The following is an 18,799-nucleotide window of genomic DNA, read 5'->3' as shown; positions in this document are numbered from 1 at the left end:
GATGTTAAGTATATCTTGCAATGTTTCATTTGTCCCTATAACATGAAATAATAAGTGGAATTCATCCTTATCAGAATGACAGTGGAGAGCCCTGGCTAGTCAAGAAGATGGCTCTGGTTTGCCCTTAATGAAGGCATGCTTGGCCTGTGAATTGAGAGCCCTTTCTGAAGTGGAGGAGCAGAGCTGGCTTCGTGAGTGTGCAGTCCGTGTTGTCTCAAGGGTCCGACACTAAGAAGCATCCTCTCTTGGTTGACTTCTCTGCTTAAAGTTCTTAATTACTTTTAAACAGTAGACCCCTTGATTTCATTTTCCACTAGGTCCCAGAATTAGGCAGCAAGTCCTGGGCAGGAAGGAAGGACAAGACAGGAGTTACTTTGGCCTGGCTGGACAGTTGGTCTAATATTCAGTTTCCTTTGTGACTTTGTTACTCTGAGCACCATTTGTTATTCCTTGCTCGACTACATTAAGAATTCTCTGTGCACATTTCCCTCCTCTAGGCTGAGTCTTTCTGACCTGTTCTTCAGTTCTCCCTAGAACCAGTTCTTCTCATCTTCAAAAGCCACACAAATGGCAATTCTTTAACATGCCCTTTGACAGAGAAGAATGAGGTGAGACTGGCTTAAGTAGCTTATTTTAACCTTATGAATTATTCAAAATTTTGAAAATGATTCAATTGTTTTTTATTTATTAATAACATTCATAAAATATGATGTAGTCATGTAACATAGGTGCTTAAAACCAAAGATGCAGATACCTTGGAAGAAATCAAATTTTAGGGAATCCTGAGATATAGTCTTTTGGGTTTATTTATTTTGAAGCCTATTACAAAACGAGGAGGATTACCATCGTGTAAATTTCAACTCCCTGTAATGCTTCACAACCCTTAGCATAAGCTTGTGAAATTTACTACAGGTGGTACCTCATCTGATGCCAAATTTTGCAGTATTTGTGCAGCTACTTGTCAGCCTGACCAAATGAGAAAATACAAACCATCCCATACAATCTGACTCACGGGAACTATAATTTGAGAGGGACTAAAAAGCAAGTGTGTGGTTTCTTAAGGTCTCCATTAGACATTTCAGGTGCCTCAGATGCAGAGCTGCACTCCGCTCATTGTGAGGTGGGTCACCTAACACAGTGGCTCTCAACACTGGCTTCCCTTAGGCAACAACTGAAAACCTTTCAAAATCCTTACTATCTGGCTGATCTGGTGATGATTCCAACAGCAGTGAGGCTACAGACATTGCAGGCCTGACAGCTTTAATGGGAGTTTATGATTTTTTCAAAACAGATATAATCTTTCAAAATCTTTACTTTTTAACTACTAGACTTTTAAAAAGCAAAGAATTCTAAAGAGTAATTTATGGCACAGTGGTTGGTTAAGGACATCTCATTCCAAGATTAACAAACAAGTGTCAGGGTGGGATGGTTTTGTACTTGTGGCAACTGGACTGTAATTTGGCCTTATGCTTACAGAATTTGTGTTCTCAGATGGAGGTGAGTTGCCTTGACATTCGAAAGCACTAGATAAGATGCCCAGTATATAAACATGATATTATATAACTCGTAGGTGGTATAGAATATCTTAGAGTTTGGGCCTACATGACTCTGTCTGGCTCATACATGGAAACTTTTGTTAATCAATTCTCAATGTACTTATTAGAGTCAATTTTTTAAAAATACATAAAAACTTTGACTTAATGGTGGATTCAACCTTAGAATAATTAAGTTTATAGGATGTTAGTAATGGCTTTCAAAGCAAATACAGCTAGAAGTAATTTGTGGTGTATTTTATTTCCTGATCTCCAAATTATTTTTATTTGATTTTATGATGGTATCTCCCAAATATAGCAAAACTTTTCTAAATGGCATCTTTTAGCATTTTATTTTCAGTACTGAGGCTGAGGATTGAACCCAGGACCATGTGCATGGAAGGCAAGTGTTTTACCACCAAGCCACATCCCCAGTCCTTTTTGGGTTTTTTGTTTGTTTGTTTGTTTAAATTTTGCAACAGGGTCTTGCTAAGTAACCTAGACTGGCCTCAAACTTACCTTAGCTTTCTGAGTAGCTGGGATTACAGGTGTGCACCACCCTGCCATCTAGTATTTTTGTTTTTATGAGCTCTTTGCTCTAAAGAGGTAAAATAACTACAATCAAAAGCATGGTTTAATATCAATCAAAGCAGCAAAACAGAATTGATATTTATAGAAATCGAATGGTTCATATTAAAATGTTCTATTTTTATCACCAAGCATCCTTTCAACTAAAAACTTCTGGGGGGAAAAAAATGGACATGCACCTCATAAAATCAGCACCCATATAATACATGCTCATTATCAGTTTGTAAGTTTAGACCATCAGTTGCCCCTGGTGATGTCTATATCCAGAAATCCAGGGGTTTCTTCACATTGTCAATAGTGCACATGGTGTATATTTGTATCATGTCTGGTATTTCCAATGTGTGCAATGTCCTTTGGGGATTTCTTATCTTGCTGATCTGTAGGAGGTTTGCACCAGTCCAAACTTCAAGGCATCTGAATTCTAGTCATAGCTTTGCCACCAAGGAACCACCTCACCTAGGACATGTTAGCCACTGTCCCAGTCAAATTATCACCCATGGAGGACTGCTCAGTCTCATGATTCCAGTAAGCTCTATGAGCCTCTGAATGGTACTCTTGAATTGATTTGAAAAGCACTATGCACCCGACTAGAAGACCAATGGATGTTGCTTTTTTTTAATGAATCTTAAGATAATGATGATCACTGCATTGCAACACAGAGAACCCAAAAAGTGACTAAATTTCCTAAGTGCTTTAACATGACCGAAGTAATTACTCTTCTTTTGCAGTCTGCACTTAAAAATTCTTATAGTGATTTTACTTTTTACTTTCGGGGAAAAGAGATAAAACTTTCTCCTAAGGAAGTGGAATATGTTTAGAAGACATGACTTGGTTTGATAATATGGAAATCATTGGATTTGTGGTGACTCATATGGATTCCTCCTTTGGTCAGGAGGAAATGAATTACATCATGTTTTTTGCTCATATGCATTTAGTTCCTATTTTGATCATTTGTATATAAATGTACCTTTTCGTTGCTTTTGCTGTACCAGTTAGAAATATATCTCCCATAAAGTATTTCTCCTACTAAATCTGATATGTATACTTTGCCTAGGTTTTTTCCAAAGTAAAATATATGTAAATGTCTATTTTGTATAAAATATGATGAAAATAATTATGTCTGGCTTCAATCTCTCAAGTATTCCATGGATAATTTCCGTTGATATCTTTATCACCAGCACATATGTGTTTTAGAAATAAAAAAAAAAAGTCTTCATTCCTTCCCTCATTCATTCATTCACTCATTGTATTACATTGTCCTGTGTACCTCTTGTCTGCTCTTGTCCCCATACACCATACTGACTATTTCAGTACTGAGCCATTCCAGATCTCCTCCCCTCATCTTGCTTAGTAGAAAACTCACCTCTTTACATAGTAAATGAAAGTTAGAAAGCTGGTGTTTCCTCAATAACCTACACTCCATCCACAAATTAACCTGCACCCTCTTGTATCTTTTCCTCTCCCTTGGCTCTGAATTTTGCTTCTTGTGGAATGCTACTCTTTTTACCTCTCTATCATCTTTCCTCCTTTTTCTGGTTCTTGTCAATTATATCTTAATATATATACATGGGGCTGGGAGGATAGCCCCTGAGTTTAATCCCTAGCACTAAAAAAAAAAAACAAAACCTGCTAATCACTTTCAAAACTATTTGAAAAAATGTCCTTCAGTTTTTCCATCCATTTCACTGCCAGCTGCTGCTGTATTTCTTTCCTTCACAAACTTTTTGAACAGTAACTCACTCTTGTCCTACCCTAGTGATTATGCCCAAATTAAAGGCAGAGTTCCCATAAGTCAAATCCATTCTGGGGTAGTCCAATCCACTACCTCCTTGAACTTTTTTGTTTTTACTAAAGTTATTTTTAAAAGACAACAATTCTTCCATTTAAATGCTTCAACATGACCACAAGCAACTGATGCCCCAACCATCGTCATTTCAGCAAATTTCAATGTAATGACCTGGCCACTCTGTGTGGATATATTTCTTACCAAGTAGGTCTTTTTCCACTTAAAGAAAGGGCACTATTTCATAAGTCTATAAGGGATGAATCTACCATAAAAGGACCAGGTCTCACTCAAGACTACAGATTTTGAACTCTGGAAACAAAGGGAGCTATGCTGTAGCAAGATGAGACTGCTCAGCTGCATGGAGATTCCCAGGTGTGAAAGAAACCAAGGAACATCTAAAACTGTGTGCTCCGTGTGCAGAAGAGTGCAAGAGACGGGTCTGTGAGCCTCATGGGAGGCTACCCACAGGACGATCAGCAACTTGAACACGGGGCCCAGCTGTTCTTGCACAACACACCTGCCCTTTTCCCCCACCCCTTTCCCTTTTTATGTACTAAAGGCTTTTTGATGATTTTCACCTGACCTCTTTCTAGAAACGAGGATTTTGAATTCATTTGGAGCTCTGAGCTTTCATTGGAAAACAGTGCGTACCTGGAATGAGCGTGATGACTTCAGGGAACACAAAAGTGAGGGATGAGAGCCAGAAGGGCCATTGGTCAGGCAGCCAGCATACCTCGAAGTTTCATGGGCAGTACTCGGGCATGTAGGTTCACTACTTTATTTCCACAGAAAAGTTTGGTAGCTTACAGAGTCCTCTCCCTGTACTGTAACCTCTGGCTTCCATGCTTGAAACTCAGGAGTCATCTACCCAAACTGTCCTCCAAGCAACCATTAGAAACAGATAATCACCCTCATCACTATACAAAGTACATGTATGAAGATATGAATTTGGTGTCAACATACCTTATATATAATCAGAGATATGATAAATTATGGTATAATGGTATGTTAAGAATTGTAATGCAAAAATAAATCTTTTTTTTTTAAAAAGAAACATAATCAAAATAAAATGGCACTACTCTCAAGAACAGTACAGTCCAATGAACCTTTCTATGATGATGGGAATGATATCTCATTGTTCTATAGGTAACCACCATCTACAGGTGGCTATTGAGCATTTGAAATGTAGCACTCAATCTTTAATTTGATTTAACTGTAATTAAATAACCACAGATGGCTAAAGTCCACAATAATGGATAGTACAGCCCTGGAACTTTTCAAAATTTAATATGGTACTTGGAAGATAAAAATCACAGAAATCCCTTTTTGGTTCATGGGACAAGAAAATTTGAACTTTAAATTCAATTTTGGGAGCTAGTCACATTTTTCAGGCCTTTCACCAAAAGTTGTTTTCTGCAGTTACAGGGGTCATTGCCCCCATTGGGTAACTGTCACCTGCTCATGTACCTGCATCTGCACTGTCACTATCTTGACAGTCTTCTGTTTTCCAATCTGCTGCCTCTCTCCCTCACCTTGTTTACCCACTATCTGAGGGAACTTTTATTTCTGTTTTATATGGAAATGAGACAACTGAATGTGGGGGGTAGATGTCCAGGCTAGTGGACGCATAATGTCCACTTAGTCTTGCCCTAATTTTCTCATAAAATATAAGTCCATTACAAATTATGGCTTTATTCTCCCAACGTCAGGCTTGTCATCAAACAATATTTGTGAAAAAAAATACTGACATGATAATCTCACCAATGAATTAATTTTATTATCTTAAATGATGGATGCTACAGCTTTGGCCCATTCTGTTGAAGCTAATAATGAATAATACTGCCAGAAGAAAAGCAATAGCAACATAAACTTCATCTTTCCTATCCGGTGGAAAACTCTTGAAGGTCAGTCATTTCACCAAGGTTCTTAGAAGGGAAGCGCTAATTAAGAGTCAATAGTCTTCCACTGTCTTTCATACGTGTGCCGCTCTGTGTCTCCCAAGGTGACCAAGGCTCATTTTTAAACACACACACACACACACACACACACACACATACACACCAGGCTTGGCCTACATTCTCTGTTCTGGGATAGAATTCTTTAGAATGCTCCAGCTACCAATCACCTTCTTCCTCAGTCCAGTTGGTAGTGACCTCTGCAAATATGTGAGAGGCCCTCCTGCCATTGAGACACCTCATGCCTATCTCTAAGTCCAGGTGGGTGTGGGAGATGCACAGAAACCAAGTGGCCAGAGAGTGGAATGATCACGAAGAACACCTGCAAGGCCAGGGACCGTGGCAGGTGCAGCCCATTGGTGGGATGGTTGGGCATAAAGAGCAGCAGAGCCCACATTCCTCCCTCTGTTTTCCCAGCCTGAGAGGAGAACGCATGAGATCCCCAGCAAGCATGGGGACGCTGGCCAGGGCTGGTTTACTGCTGTTACTTGCCATTGGCCTCTGCCAAAGCCTGGGTGAGCAGGACCCCTGGACGCAGACACCAGGGCCAAGAGTGCTGGGTGGGGACCACTTCACCACTCCTTCCTCCAGTACTTCCCAGTGTTGTGGTTATTCCTGGGAAGAAAGCGGGTAAGGGAAGGCCCGGATATTCCCAAAGGCAGGCCTGGGGCAGGTTTCCTTTTTGAAATGCTTTGGATTCTAGAGTTCTGCTAACCACATTTGTGCTACGGGAGTCTACTCCTCCAAGGGAACACAATCAGGTGGGAGTACTGGAAAGCCCGTTTCTCTCTTCAGGAGTGGCCTATGTTGTTCCCCAGCAACTTTAATAAAACCTGCATCTGTGGTGTGCACGTCCTCCCAGAGTGAGCACCAGCCATTCACCAAAAGCAAAGCAGGCTCTTTCCTGCCCCACCTCCTCCTGTAAAGGTAGTTTGGGCTGAAAGGACAAGCAGAGAAGTGCCGAGGCAAGTCCTAGTGGAGCAGAGATGGCTGTGTTGTATTCTCAGGAACATAACTGAGAAAGGGAATGCCTGCAGCTGAGTGCTATGGGAATGATAGCCAGGCCAGGAAAATCTGGCCGTGCAATTTCGAGAAAGGGACCCCTTAAACAAGGCACTCTGGGTGAGTCCAGAATATGTGTCTATGTCCTTGTACACAGTTCTCAGGAGTGGAATTCGTGCAGCTGATTGGAAGAGTGAGGAGCCTACTGTGGAATCCAGGTTCTTCTCCAGAATTAGTTGGAGAAATTCAACAGTTGGTGGACGACCCTGGCAGGTAAGAATAACAAAGACGTTGGGTTTTTTTTTTGTTTTTTGTTTTTTTTTTTAATGAGAAAATGGTAAAATATTTCTTTTGTTTCAAGTATCAAGACCCCAGGTGAGTGTGTTATTCTTCTCCTGACACCTTTCTACCTCTCCACCAATAAGTTTACTTCATGGGAATGTATATCCTACTATCCAATTTATATCAGTATTTTAAGAATATCACATCAGATTAGAAGAATTAATTTCAAATGTTTCAAAAGGAGATGGCATCAATGGGAAGATATATATTATGTTCCTAACTTTCTCCTTGGGCAGGTCTCCCTAAAATTGGGTGAGCGCCACATCTGTGGAGGAAGTTTGATTGAAGATGATAGGGTTGTCACGGCAGCACACTGCCTGAGTAGTCTTGATGGGTAAGTTGTGATTTCTGATACTTGTCAAACCCTGATTCATGGCTACAGTACTGGGAAATGAGATGCTCATGTATCATGTAAGGTTGATACACCTCGGTCCCCTTCTTCACTCTGCCACATGGTCCACCCATCCTCTGATCGTCCTGATTCCTAGAAACTTGTCTCTGCTTCAAGATGTCCTGTGCTTCCTGTCTGCTACACAGAGAGGCCCTCAAAGATCTCAAACATCTATGATTTAGATTTGTGGATTTAGTGGTTGGCTAAGGGTGGTGGTTACTTGTTAACATCAAATGTTAAATGGATGTTCCAAAGTTTCAATAACCTGGGTTTAAATCATTAGGAGTGAAAACTACTGCAGAAATAATAAGTACTTGGTTAAAAGAAGATACAAATAGGAAAAAGGGGCAGTGCTGGGAAGCCACTTTGATATCTTATTAAAAACAGGGCAGCATGTATAGACTGGCTTGTCTACAAATGAGGAAAAGTAGACAACTTTTAAATAATCAGAATTAATGACAGTAAATGAAAGTGTTCACAAGAATGCAAACACTCCATGACTGAAAACCACTTACGTTTAATAGATCCAAAAATTAGGAATGTATGACAGTAGTAACAATAATAAAGGAATGCCTTCTTTTAAGACTCAGAAATGCTTAAAGCCTTAATAATCATTTTTCATTTAATCATATGAAACCCAGGGGGAAATAATTATTGAAACATTTTTCTCTGGTTTTAGGAAGCAGCTAAAGAATCTCACTGTGATGGCTGGGGAGTACAACCTATTTCAGAAAGAAAAGCAAGAGCAGAATATTCCAGTTTTAAAAATTGTTATTCACCCTGAATTCAACAGGCTTGGGTATATGAGTTTTGATATTGCACTGCTGTATCTAAAACACAAAGTCAAGTTTGGTAAGTATTTAAAGGTTTTTAACTATCAAAAATATAATGGGGAAAACTTAAGTACAAGTTCAATTTTTGTATAGTAATAGAATAGTAATAGAAGTAAGCTTTGTTTTTTAAAAAAAGTTTTATTCAGTCTAGTGCCTATGAAAAAATAAACTACTGTATAATCTGAGTCCCAGCCACAAGTTATGTATGCTCAGCTTCTCAGTAGCATTCTAAGTACTGCAGTATCTTGAATAAGCTGTATTTGACACCAGTTCTAACCAAGGATTTTGGTACTTTTGGTACTAAATATGTAACACACTGTTAACACAAGTATTAAACCTTCTGAATAAAATACTAAAACTCTTGCTATTTTTAATGCAAGAAAAGGCAGGGTTGTGGCCAAAATGAATGAAAACAAATCTAGAGGAGTAGCCAGTCATTGAAGTAAGCTTCTGTTCTTAGGCATCTAATTGATCTTTAAGATCCTAGGGGTTTACCTGGCCATGAAAGTAGCTGCAAAGAACCTGGGACATTCTGAAAGGTGATGCTTTGGTGAATTGAAAGAAATATACCACAGAAAGTGGAATCTTACTTGTTTGAACCTTGGCCCTAAAATAGAGTTCTAGGAATCTAGAATCATGAACCAACCCTTATTCAGCTTCAGGGCTAGAATTGACATTACCTGTGTGGCTCAGGCCCTCCAAGCCAAGATTTTAGTTTAAAACGGTTCCAGGTGAGTTAAATGAGGTTTTCTGGCAGAAGCAACATTCTCTCTGAAAACATGAGCCTCAAATTCTAGCTTCAGTATAAAGTTTTAATGAATATAAACACACAAACATGAGAGAAATCGGCCAAAGATGAAGTTAGAAAAACTAACCACCAGAATCAGACCTTCAAAAATTACAGATGTCTAAATGAGGTGGAGCATACAAAACAAGCATGTTTTACTAAAGAGGTAAAAGTATATCAAAATTATGAATAACAAAAAACAATTAGGTAGAAGGATGGATTTGAAAGGAACCAATAAAGAAGTATAAAATAATAAATTGAAATTGAAAACTCAATAGAAGTATTGTCTACCTGATCAAATTAGATATAGGGAACTACAAGTTCTAAAATGGTTATCCAAAAGAAAGTGAGGCACAGAGAAGATGAACTGAAAGATACAGTAAATATCCAATTTGAGCTTTATAAAGAGCATGAATAAATCAGATGTGGTGGAACACACCTATAATGTAAGTGACTCAGGAGGCTGAGGCAGGAGATTAACAAGTTTGAGGCCAGCCTCAGAAATTTAGTGAGGACTTAAGCAACTTATGAAGATCCTGTATCAAAATAAAAATAAAATTTAAAAAGGGCAGAGGATGTACTCAGTGGAAAAACACCCCTGGGTTCAATCTCCAGTACCAAAAAAATGTTTTAAAAAGGAGACAAATCCTTATTCTGGGCACAGTGGTGTACACTTGTAAATCCCAGTGGCTTGGGAGGCTGAGGAAGAAGGATTTCGAGATAAAGGCCAGCCTTGGCATCTTAGGCCCTAACCACTCCTGGGTTCAATCCCTGGCCCTGAATAATTATGAAGAAGAGAGGATATAATTTAATAGAAAGTGGCTGCGAGTTAATCATAACTTAGACATGTATCTTTAGGTTTTACAAAGCACAGTGAATCCAACCATGATACTAAAAATAATTTTATATCTAGATTTGTCATGCTGAAAATGTAGGACACTAAAATAGAGTGAATCCCAAAAGAATCTAGAGGGGGGGAAATAGTAAAGCAGACTACTGATGAAAAGGGGAGACGATTAGGCTGCAGCTGACCTCTCGGCCGGAGTGATGAAAGTCAGAAGATAGGAGACCGAGGTCATCAAGCTGGTGTCATGAAGCTAGAATGACCTATCAAGGGAAATCATCACCCCACTTCTTATAGAAAACTATCAAGAGTCATCTAGGCTAAATATGCCAGCTTCCTCTCAGTTCTCTGTAATAGTTGGAAACATCTACTGGATGTTCAAGTCCCTCAGACTCACTCCACCAACCTCACCCCTGTCATTGTCACCATAATCTCTACCTAAGAGCTTAGAAGATTCGCTCTAAGTTCTTGTCTTTCTTGATAAGAGTTTTTATCAGTGCTGCTCATACTAGAAATATCTTCTTACCTTATATTCAAGGAATTGCTGGGTTTTCCTCCCCGCCTTTATACCCTTTTTTAGTCTTCTGTGAGGATTCCTCATCTCTTTGTCTTTCGTTGTTGCAGTCCCCAGGGTTCAGCCGTGGACTTCTTCTCAGTCTGTCCTCATTCTCTTGGTGATCTTTTCCAGGATCATAGCTTTAAACCCCTAGTTCCTGGATTCATGGAGATACACACACACACACACACACACACACACACACACACACACACACACATATAATGTATAATAATATATAATATATAAAATATAAAATGGAATATATATAATGTATGCTAATGTAGAATAATTATATATATATAATCTAGTTTTTTATATTGCATTATCCTTCTAGAATTGATGAGATGTATATAACCAACTGGTTAGGGTCATCTACCTAGACAGCTAATTCACATCTCAATATGTTTAAAGCAACCCTAATTATCCCCTCTCATAGACTCTTCCCATAGCTACTTTCATCTTGGTTAGTGACAACTCCATCTTTTCATTGTTTAAGCTAGAAATTTTGGACTTGTCTTGGATTTTTCTTTCATCCCTGATTGTTTTTCTAATGCACCAAAAATCCTATTGCTTCTGCCTTCTTCACTTCACTCAACTATCTTACCCAGGCTGTGCAATCATTTCTTGCCAGGGTTAATTTTTAAAATATCTTCAAGTATTAGGTTTCTTCTTTTGCTTCCCTAATATTTATTATTAACCCAGCAGCTGGAATAATTCTTTTAAACATGTAAATCAGATTATGTCACTCTGCTCAAAACACTTCAGTGGTTCCCCTATAATATCTCCTTCCCCCCATTGTACATCTAAGCCCAATTGTGTTCATCTTCTGTTAAAGTTCCTTTTGCTCAATATGCTCCAGTCATCCTGGCTTTTCCATTCTTCCCCAAATAGGGGTGCCATGATCTCACAAAAGGAACTTTCTACTCTGTCTTCAGCAAATGCCTTCTGCCCAGAGAACTGCATGATTCCTTCCCTCAACTTCAAGACTTTCCTCAAATGTCACCTGCACCATGAGACTTGCCATGCCCACAATTCATAAAACTATAGCCCCCATGCCCTCCCCCCACAGATTTCTTCCTTCACCCTATTGATTTTCCCCAGAGCACTTAAAATAGATGTTTGTACCTCCCCCCCACCCATTTCTCCCTCTCCCTCTCCCCCTCCCTCTCCCTCCTCCCTCTCCCCCCTCCCTCTCCCCCTCCCTCTCCCCTCCCTCTCCCCCCTCCCTCTCCCCCCTCCCTCTCCCTCTCCCCCTCCCTCCCCCCTTTCTTTCTCTCATATAAACTCCACAAGGGGTTGGGGAGAGGATTTTCCTATTCATTCACTGAAGTTTGGAAGAGTGCTTGCCACATGTTAATGCTCAATAACTATTAAATGAAAATATCATTTCAGAATGAGAGTGTACACTTGGAATTTTAGTAGTTTGGGGAGTGGGGCTCATGATGGTATGCAGAACAGTGAATTAGATTTTTTCCTTGATTTACTTTTTCTGCTGTTTCGTCTCTTATAATTATGAAGTGATGTTTAGGAAATGGTGACATTTATAAAAATATGAAATCAAGCACATGTTACTTTTCCAAATATAGTTGGCGTCATTTGTCTATTCACAAACCTCGTGATTTTTGTTGTTTCAGGAATTGCTGTTCAGCCAATCTGTCTTCTACAAAGAGATGATCGATTTGAAGCAAGAATTCTTTGCATGGCCAGTGGATGGGGCAAGATTACAGAGAGTAAGGGGCATCAAAAAATGCATACTACTTTCTCCAGGTCTCTGTATACACAGGGAAAGCAGAAGTGATTTTTGTTGACCATGAATGATTCATCCTTTTGTTTTCCTGCCTAATTTCTGACCCAGTGAAGAGTTCTAATAGTCTTCACCATAGACATCTCACACTTAGGAAAAAACCTATTCCTATCACTCCTGCTGCTGTCATTTTGCTTAGGTACATCAGATAAAGGAAGCTGGAGGTATGAAGAATATTAAGAATATAAAGAAGAATATGGTAGGAATAGTGCTTTGGCTCAGTGGTTGAGTGCTTGCCTAGCATGTGTGAGGCACTGATTCGATCCTTAGTACCACATTTAAAAAGAAAAAAGAAACAAATAAAAAAAGGCATTCTATCCATCTACAATTACCAAAAAATATTTTTAGAAGAATATGATAAAAGAGTAATCAGGAAATAGAATCAGTAAGTTTCCTTGATTTTATTTGTATTTGTATTTTTTTAATTTTTGTTTTTATAAATTTTTAAATTTTTTTAGTTTTCAATAGACCTTTGTTTTATTCATTTACATGCGGTGCTGAGAATCCAACCCAGTGCCTTGCATATGCTAGGCGAGCCCTCTGCCACTGAGTCACAATCCCAGCCTTCAGCTGAAAGAAACAGCTGAAGGGTCACTTCCAAAGGCTTGGGAGATGGTAGAAATGGGGAAATATTGGGAAAAGAGTACAATTATATAATAAGTTATGGAGACCTAATACATGGCCTATAGTCAATAATTATTGTATACTTGAAATTTGCTAGGAGAACAAATCTTAAGTATTTTCACTATAAGAAAAAAGATAATTGTTTTATCATGTTTGTGGATGTCATCTCACAATTACACATATTTCAAAACATCACATTATACACTTTGAATATGAATAATACTTATTTGTCAATTGTATGTCAATACAGCTTAAAAATTATGATTTTTTAAAAACATACTTTTATGAAACATTGCCTTATTGACTCTAGTTTTCCTCTTGGGGAGACATTTAAGCATATGTTAAGAAAAGCCAATTACCTGTAACCTGAAATCTGAATTTCTTAATGACGTCCATTATCCCATATCTGATCCTAGAAACATAATTCACACCAAAAAACAAACAAAAAATGAATCTTCTACATTGGCTTAAAATCTATTTGAGATAGTTTTAAACGTGTAGGCTACTCACTAATTTGCTTTAAGGGGACAGTTGTTGACTAATTTGTCAGTTTTCTCTCTATAGATTCTGAGTATTCAGATGTCTTACAAGAAGGGGAACTTTCCATCATGGATGACAGAATGTGTAATTCTGTGCTGAAGAGTATGAACCTTCCTCCTCTGGGAAGGACCCTGCTGTGTGCCGGTTTTCCTGAGCAGGGAAAGGATGCCTGCCAGGTAACAAAGTTATTTAGTAAAGTGGGTGAAAGTGGTTTCTGCCTTTGCCCATGACTGCTTTGGGGAGTTACTACTTCAAAGTTCCTTTTCCCCTCATCTTTCCATCTGGCTTCTATTGAAAAATGTGCTTGGTCTGAACTGAGAGAATTCTTTCCTGTGCCCATTTCTACACAGTATTTTGGTGAGCTAGGGTAGGGGTTATTTTCAGTGTTTCCAATCGAATGGAATCAAAATAATAATCTTTAATAAATCCAGCTGGGAATTATTTTTTATTTCACATTTCATTAAACACTATGATATTTTTTTTTCCTTTAGTGCAAAATATGTTTGAAAAAAGATGAATAGTTTTAGTAACTGGGTTGAATAGATGTCATGAGAGCCACTTCTCAAGACTAACAACAACTTCACAAATAATAACTTCACAATCTCTGAGGTGCCTAGAGAGGAAAGGGACTGATTTGTAAAAGACATGAGTCAAGTTTTAAATATGCCTTCCAAGTACATTATCGTCCCTATTTATTTATTTATTTTATTTTAAAGGCAGAACATCAGAGTCATTATTCTTTTTCAGAAAGCAACCTGAAACTCTTGTGGGAAGCTCCCTGGAGTTTACCATTACATAAATTTGAAATTTTTTTCTTCAAGGGGATGACAGGAGTTTGGGAGAGAGGAAGCTAGAAACTTATAGTTGTGCCACTTTCTAAACTGGATCACAAGTAGGCTGAAGGTACTCTGTCCCCTTTTTTTTTTTTTTCTTTTCTGTGAAGCACTCTAACAATCCTGTACCCTTTGAGGAGAGTTTAATCTGACACAAGATTGTCTGAGACATGTTCTCAAAGAAACATTTTCTGAAATGTCATTGAAGACAGACTCCTGAAATCATGGGTTCTTTACTCTCTAGCATGGAAGCCAGTGTGTCTTTTACTTATATACCAGGGACAAATGTGAGCTTCCCAGGCTTTCTGTTCTTAAAGTCCCTCGGGACTCTGTTCACTGATGTCGTGGGCTTGGAAGAGGATTTACCCTTTCCCATCTGCTCTAGGTGACAGGGCACAGTAGAAGCATATAACTGCAACCACTGCCCCCTGCGTCCTCCTCTTACTCATTTGGGAATGTATGTGCTAGTTCTTAAAAGAAGAAAGAGAGAAATTGAGTACTGGCTTGACAAGATTGCAGCCAGTCAGTGAAAGGATATTAAATCTGGATGAGAAGATGAAATTAACAATGAGGAAATGACCAAATGGATGATCAAAATGTTGATGGACAGTGAGTGACTGGTGGACTTCTGGGCTTCTACCTCTTTGAGACGAGTGCCAGTGTTTGTAGAACTGACATGATAATTTAACTTGTGCATATTTTCAGTTTTCCTTTCTTTCCTACACCAGGGAGACACTGGAGGCCCACTGGCTTGTAGAAGACCTGGTGGAGTCTGGACTCTGGCTGGGATAACTTCCTGGGTAGCTGGTTGTGAAAGAGGTTTGGCTTCTCAAAAAAATTACCACGCAAGGGCATTGCCTGGCTTTTTTTCCAAGGTGTTTGAGTTGATGGATTTTATCACTCAAAACTTGATTACAGGTGAGTAAATTTTCTTCCTCCTTTCATTCCAAGTCAAAAACTGATCATGTTTATCTCAAGAGTAGTTACTTTGATATGTTGTGATATTATCAGAGAAAAGCGTTAGTACAAAGCAAGAATGACTGATTTTAAATTCTTAGTCCAATGTCTGTAATATTTTGTCTCAGAATTCTTGAGCATCGATAGCTATCAGTTTAACTTAGACTGAATCCCTGTATGAAATTTTTATGAGCTATCTTTTTGCATTTGAGACTTTAAAGACAGCCCTTGAAAATAGACGCAGCAGATTCTTTCTTCTTTGATTCATTTGACACGTTTCCTCTACAACACTTAAAAACACGACAGATGGATCCCTTCTCTCCCCCTTCTCCCATTCAGCCTTGTTAATTTTCCTTGGAAAACTGGGGGAAATGAGGAATACTTTGGACAGTTCATTTTGTTCAGTGACACTAAAATCTAGACTAGGAAAATACAGGTCTAGAGAGCAAAACCTGTCCTCTAGGAACTTTCTAACTACTTGGGGGGAAAAAAAATATTGTGATGAAAGGTGAAGTGCAGAGAAACCTGGATGAAAGGTGAAGCTGTAAGTGTGCTGAGGAGGAGAGGGTCTCAGTCTCAAAGGCCAGAAGGTTCACAGAAAATGGCACAAGGCACTGCAGAGCACAACTTCCTGGAACACAGTTTAGTAAAGGAAGCAAATGTTTAAGACCCAAGATTCAAAGCAGCAAAACCTCACATTCCCTCCATCTATCTGTCCCTCCTTTGTTGCTGTCCAAGGTTGGCCACCTAGCTGAAGACTTGAAGTGCTGCTGTTTGTTGGCCCAGCTGCAGGCCAGCACTCCCTCAGACTGGGAGGACTCCCGGCTCACTTCATCTGTCTTTAGTGTCTTGCACACTCCACTGCCCTACCGCAGGGTCAGGTCCCTCCTGGTAGTGATTGTTCCACTTTGACCACCTGGAAGAGAAAGCTAAGAAGGTTAACGACCCCTGATCAAAGAATTAGTAACAGCAATAGAATTTTAAAGGGCAGTGAAATTGGGCAATAACAGTTAATTTCACGAATGAACATCAGAACGTGATAAGTAATTTATTTAAGTAACACATTCTTAAGATCATCTTTCTAGGTTTTTCATCTCCTTTATGTTCAAATTGCCTATTTTGTTCAAGCCCTTCTCTGAACCACCTGGCTATTTTAGAAATAGGATTAAATTTAGGCTTCCACAATCTTAAAAATCAAATTAATTGAATCTTTCATATTCACAAACCATCAGATCAAATTGGTTTCTGCTTCCATGTTGTCTTTCAATCTTCTTAAAAGACATACTAGGCCACTGACTCTGAGCAAAGTTCTCCTCTACATTGGTTTTAAGTAGAAATCATAATGTGTAATTTTTTAAAGTCACATTATCACAATTTTCACTGAAATAATTGTTAGTAAAGGTATTCTTTTACCCTCTATATATCTGGACTGAGGCCAACCCCTTTCAGAAGTGAGTCCAAGATGTATAAAAAAGGGCCTGAATTCTGTCCAAGGTGTGGATAGAAGACAGAGACAAGAGGGCGTGCATAGTTCTAATTACCTAGATAGGAAGTGGAATTGGAGGAAATCATTAGAAGAAAGCAAATGCAATCATACCATATTCATAATTGATTTTTACTTCCACTTCTAAACTTTAAATGCCTCAGTGGTTTTATATAGAGTGCTTCCAACAGTTAAAACCTGACAATCGCATCTCAATTTTGAGTAAATGAATTTTAAGTAAATGCCGTTACTAAAAGCTGTATGTATTTGTACAGTGTTACTTTACTGTTACCTGGAACATTCTAGAAGAGATACCTAGGACATTCTAGAAGAGATAGGTGAAAACCGTATTAGTCTCATATAATATAAATTTAACAGCCTCAGTGTGACTCATGATTTGAGAAAATTGTGTAAGTTTTGAATCTGAAGAACTCTGTTAAAGAACATATGATTCAAAAATTTTATTAAAGACTGTTTATAATATGATGTCTAGATTATATCCATTAAGGACATGTTTTCCTAAATGTAAATAATATAAATTGTATAGCTTCAGGATGAGATGTTGTCCAGAAAATAATCCACTTCTTTTACATTTTCTTAAAGATTGTAAACCTCAGGGAATAGTATTATTTGGAGAGAGTGGGGAGATTCAATACCCCTATTCCAAAGAAGAGAACTATTCTCATAATAGGTATGTATCTTAAGTATGAATGATTCTTGGGTTTTCCTCCTCACACAAAATAAGACAATTTTATTCTTTTTAGGTTTTTATTCTTTTTAGATATACATGGCAGTAGAGTATATTTTGATATATTTATACAAACATGGAGTATATCTTATTCTAATTGGGAACCTCTTGTGGTTGTACATAATGTCACAATTCATTAATTTAAATGACTATATTTTGGCAAGTTTGTCTATCATCTCCAATTATTTATCTGATTATATTAAAAGTATATATTTCATCTGATGTTTTGTTGGCAAATATCTACTAATTGACATTTTAGGGTCATTAATATAAATCATCACCCCAAATAGTGTTAAGACTAAAACTTGCCTGAACTGATGAGTTCAAACATCGAATATTAAAATCATCTGATGTGAGATTGCTATGCAAACTTGGTGATTAATCCTGGCATGCCTATTTCTTTAATCATAGTAATATTTTAAGTATCACCTAGAAAATGGAACATAGTTTATGATATATAAGTGGCAGTATATTTCAATTTTATTTTTCCCTACCTGTCTTGTTCCTCTATGTGGATAAGGATGTCTTTAAACTTTAGAAATCAATTCTTTGCATGTGTCTCATTTTCTTAAGTGACCTAAATTCATTTTTAAAATTGTATGATGTTTTGTAGAGTATACAAAGGTAGATGACAGTTCTATGCATTTATAATCTGGTAGGAAGAGAAAGCTTGACAAAAACTATACTTCACTTAAAAAAGGGATGAAATAAGCTTTTATAATCCACTTTATTCATAGTGTGCCATAAATAAGTTGGTCCTATGAACAATGGAGGCTGATTTTCAGGGAGTGTTTTGCAAGGAGTGTGTATGCAGAGTGGGATGGGAAAGAATGCCTTAGTTGTAAGGGGTGGCATTGAATCTAGATGTTAAAGAATAGCTGTGGTTCTATAGCTGTGAGGTCCTTTGTAGCTCTAAGACCTAAGATTTCAAGAGATGGACACAAGGAGTGAGGTCTTCGCAAGTAAAGAAAATTTTGTATAAGCAATGTCCAGGAGGTGGGAAAGGTCAGGGTTGTTTGGGTTATGATTATCCTAGTGTGACGGAGAGCCACATGAATGGGAACTGGGGTAGCAGGAGATGAGGAGGATTGAAGTGCTGGTCGGGACTTAATTATACAAGACCTTAAATTCTGTGCAAAGGAAGTTTAGACTTTATGCCAGAGGCCATGGGAGACTAAAATGATGGAGAAT

At 38.3% G+C, this 18,799-nt stretch overlaps 1 protein-coding gene across 1 annotated transcript in view; it reads left to right on the top strand.

Annotated features, from left to right (window-relative positions):
- Window positions 1-6,312: 6,312 nt before the first annotated feature.
- Window positions 6,313-18,799, top strand: part of Ovch1 (ovochymase 1) — a 49,288-nt gene continuing 36,801 nt past the window's right edge. The window contains 9 exon segments of the mRNA XM_076855351.1: window positions 6,313-6,376; window positions 7,021-7,136; window positions 7,442-7,539; window positions 8,276-8,448; window positions 12,254-12,349; window positions 13,612-13,763; window positions 15,149-15,338; window positions 16,779-16,898; window positions 17,464-17,551. Of these exon segments, the coding sequence (XP_076711466.1) occupies window positions 6,313-6,376; window positions 7,021-7,136; window positions 7,442-7,539; window positions 8,276-8,448; window positions 12,254-12,349; window positions 13,612-13,763; window positions 15,149-15,338; window positions 16,779-16,898; window positions 17,464-17,551 (1,097 nt within the window).

Source organism: Callospermophilus lateralis, chromosome 4, assembly GCF_048772815.1.
Source record: "Callospermophilus lateralis isolate mCalLat2 chromosome 4, mCalLat2.hap1, whole genome shotgun sequence".
Taxonomy (NCBI): domain Eukaryota; kingdom Metazoa; phylum Chordata; class Mammalia; order Rodentia; family Sciuridae; genus Callospermophilus; species Callospermophilus lateralis.
Note: the sequence above shows the minus strand (reverse complement) of the source record. Positions and strands in the feature narration are given on the sequence as shown.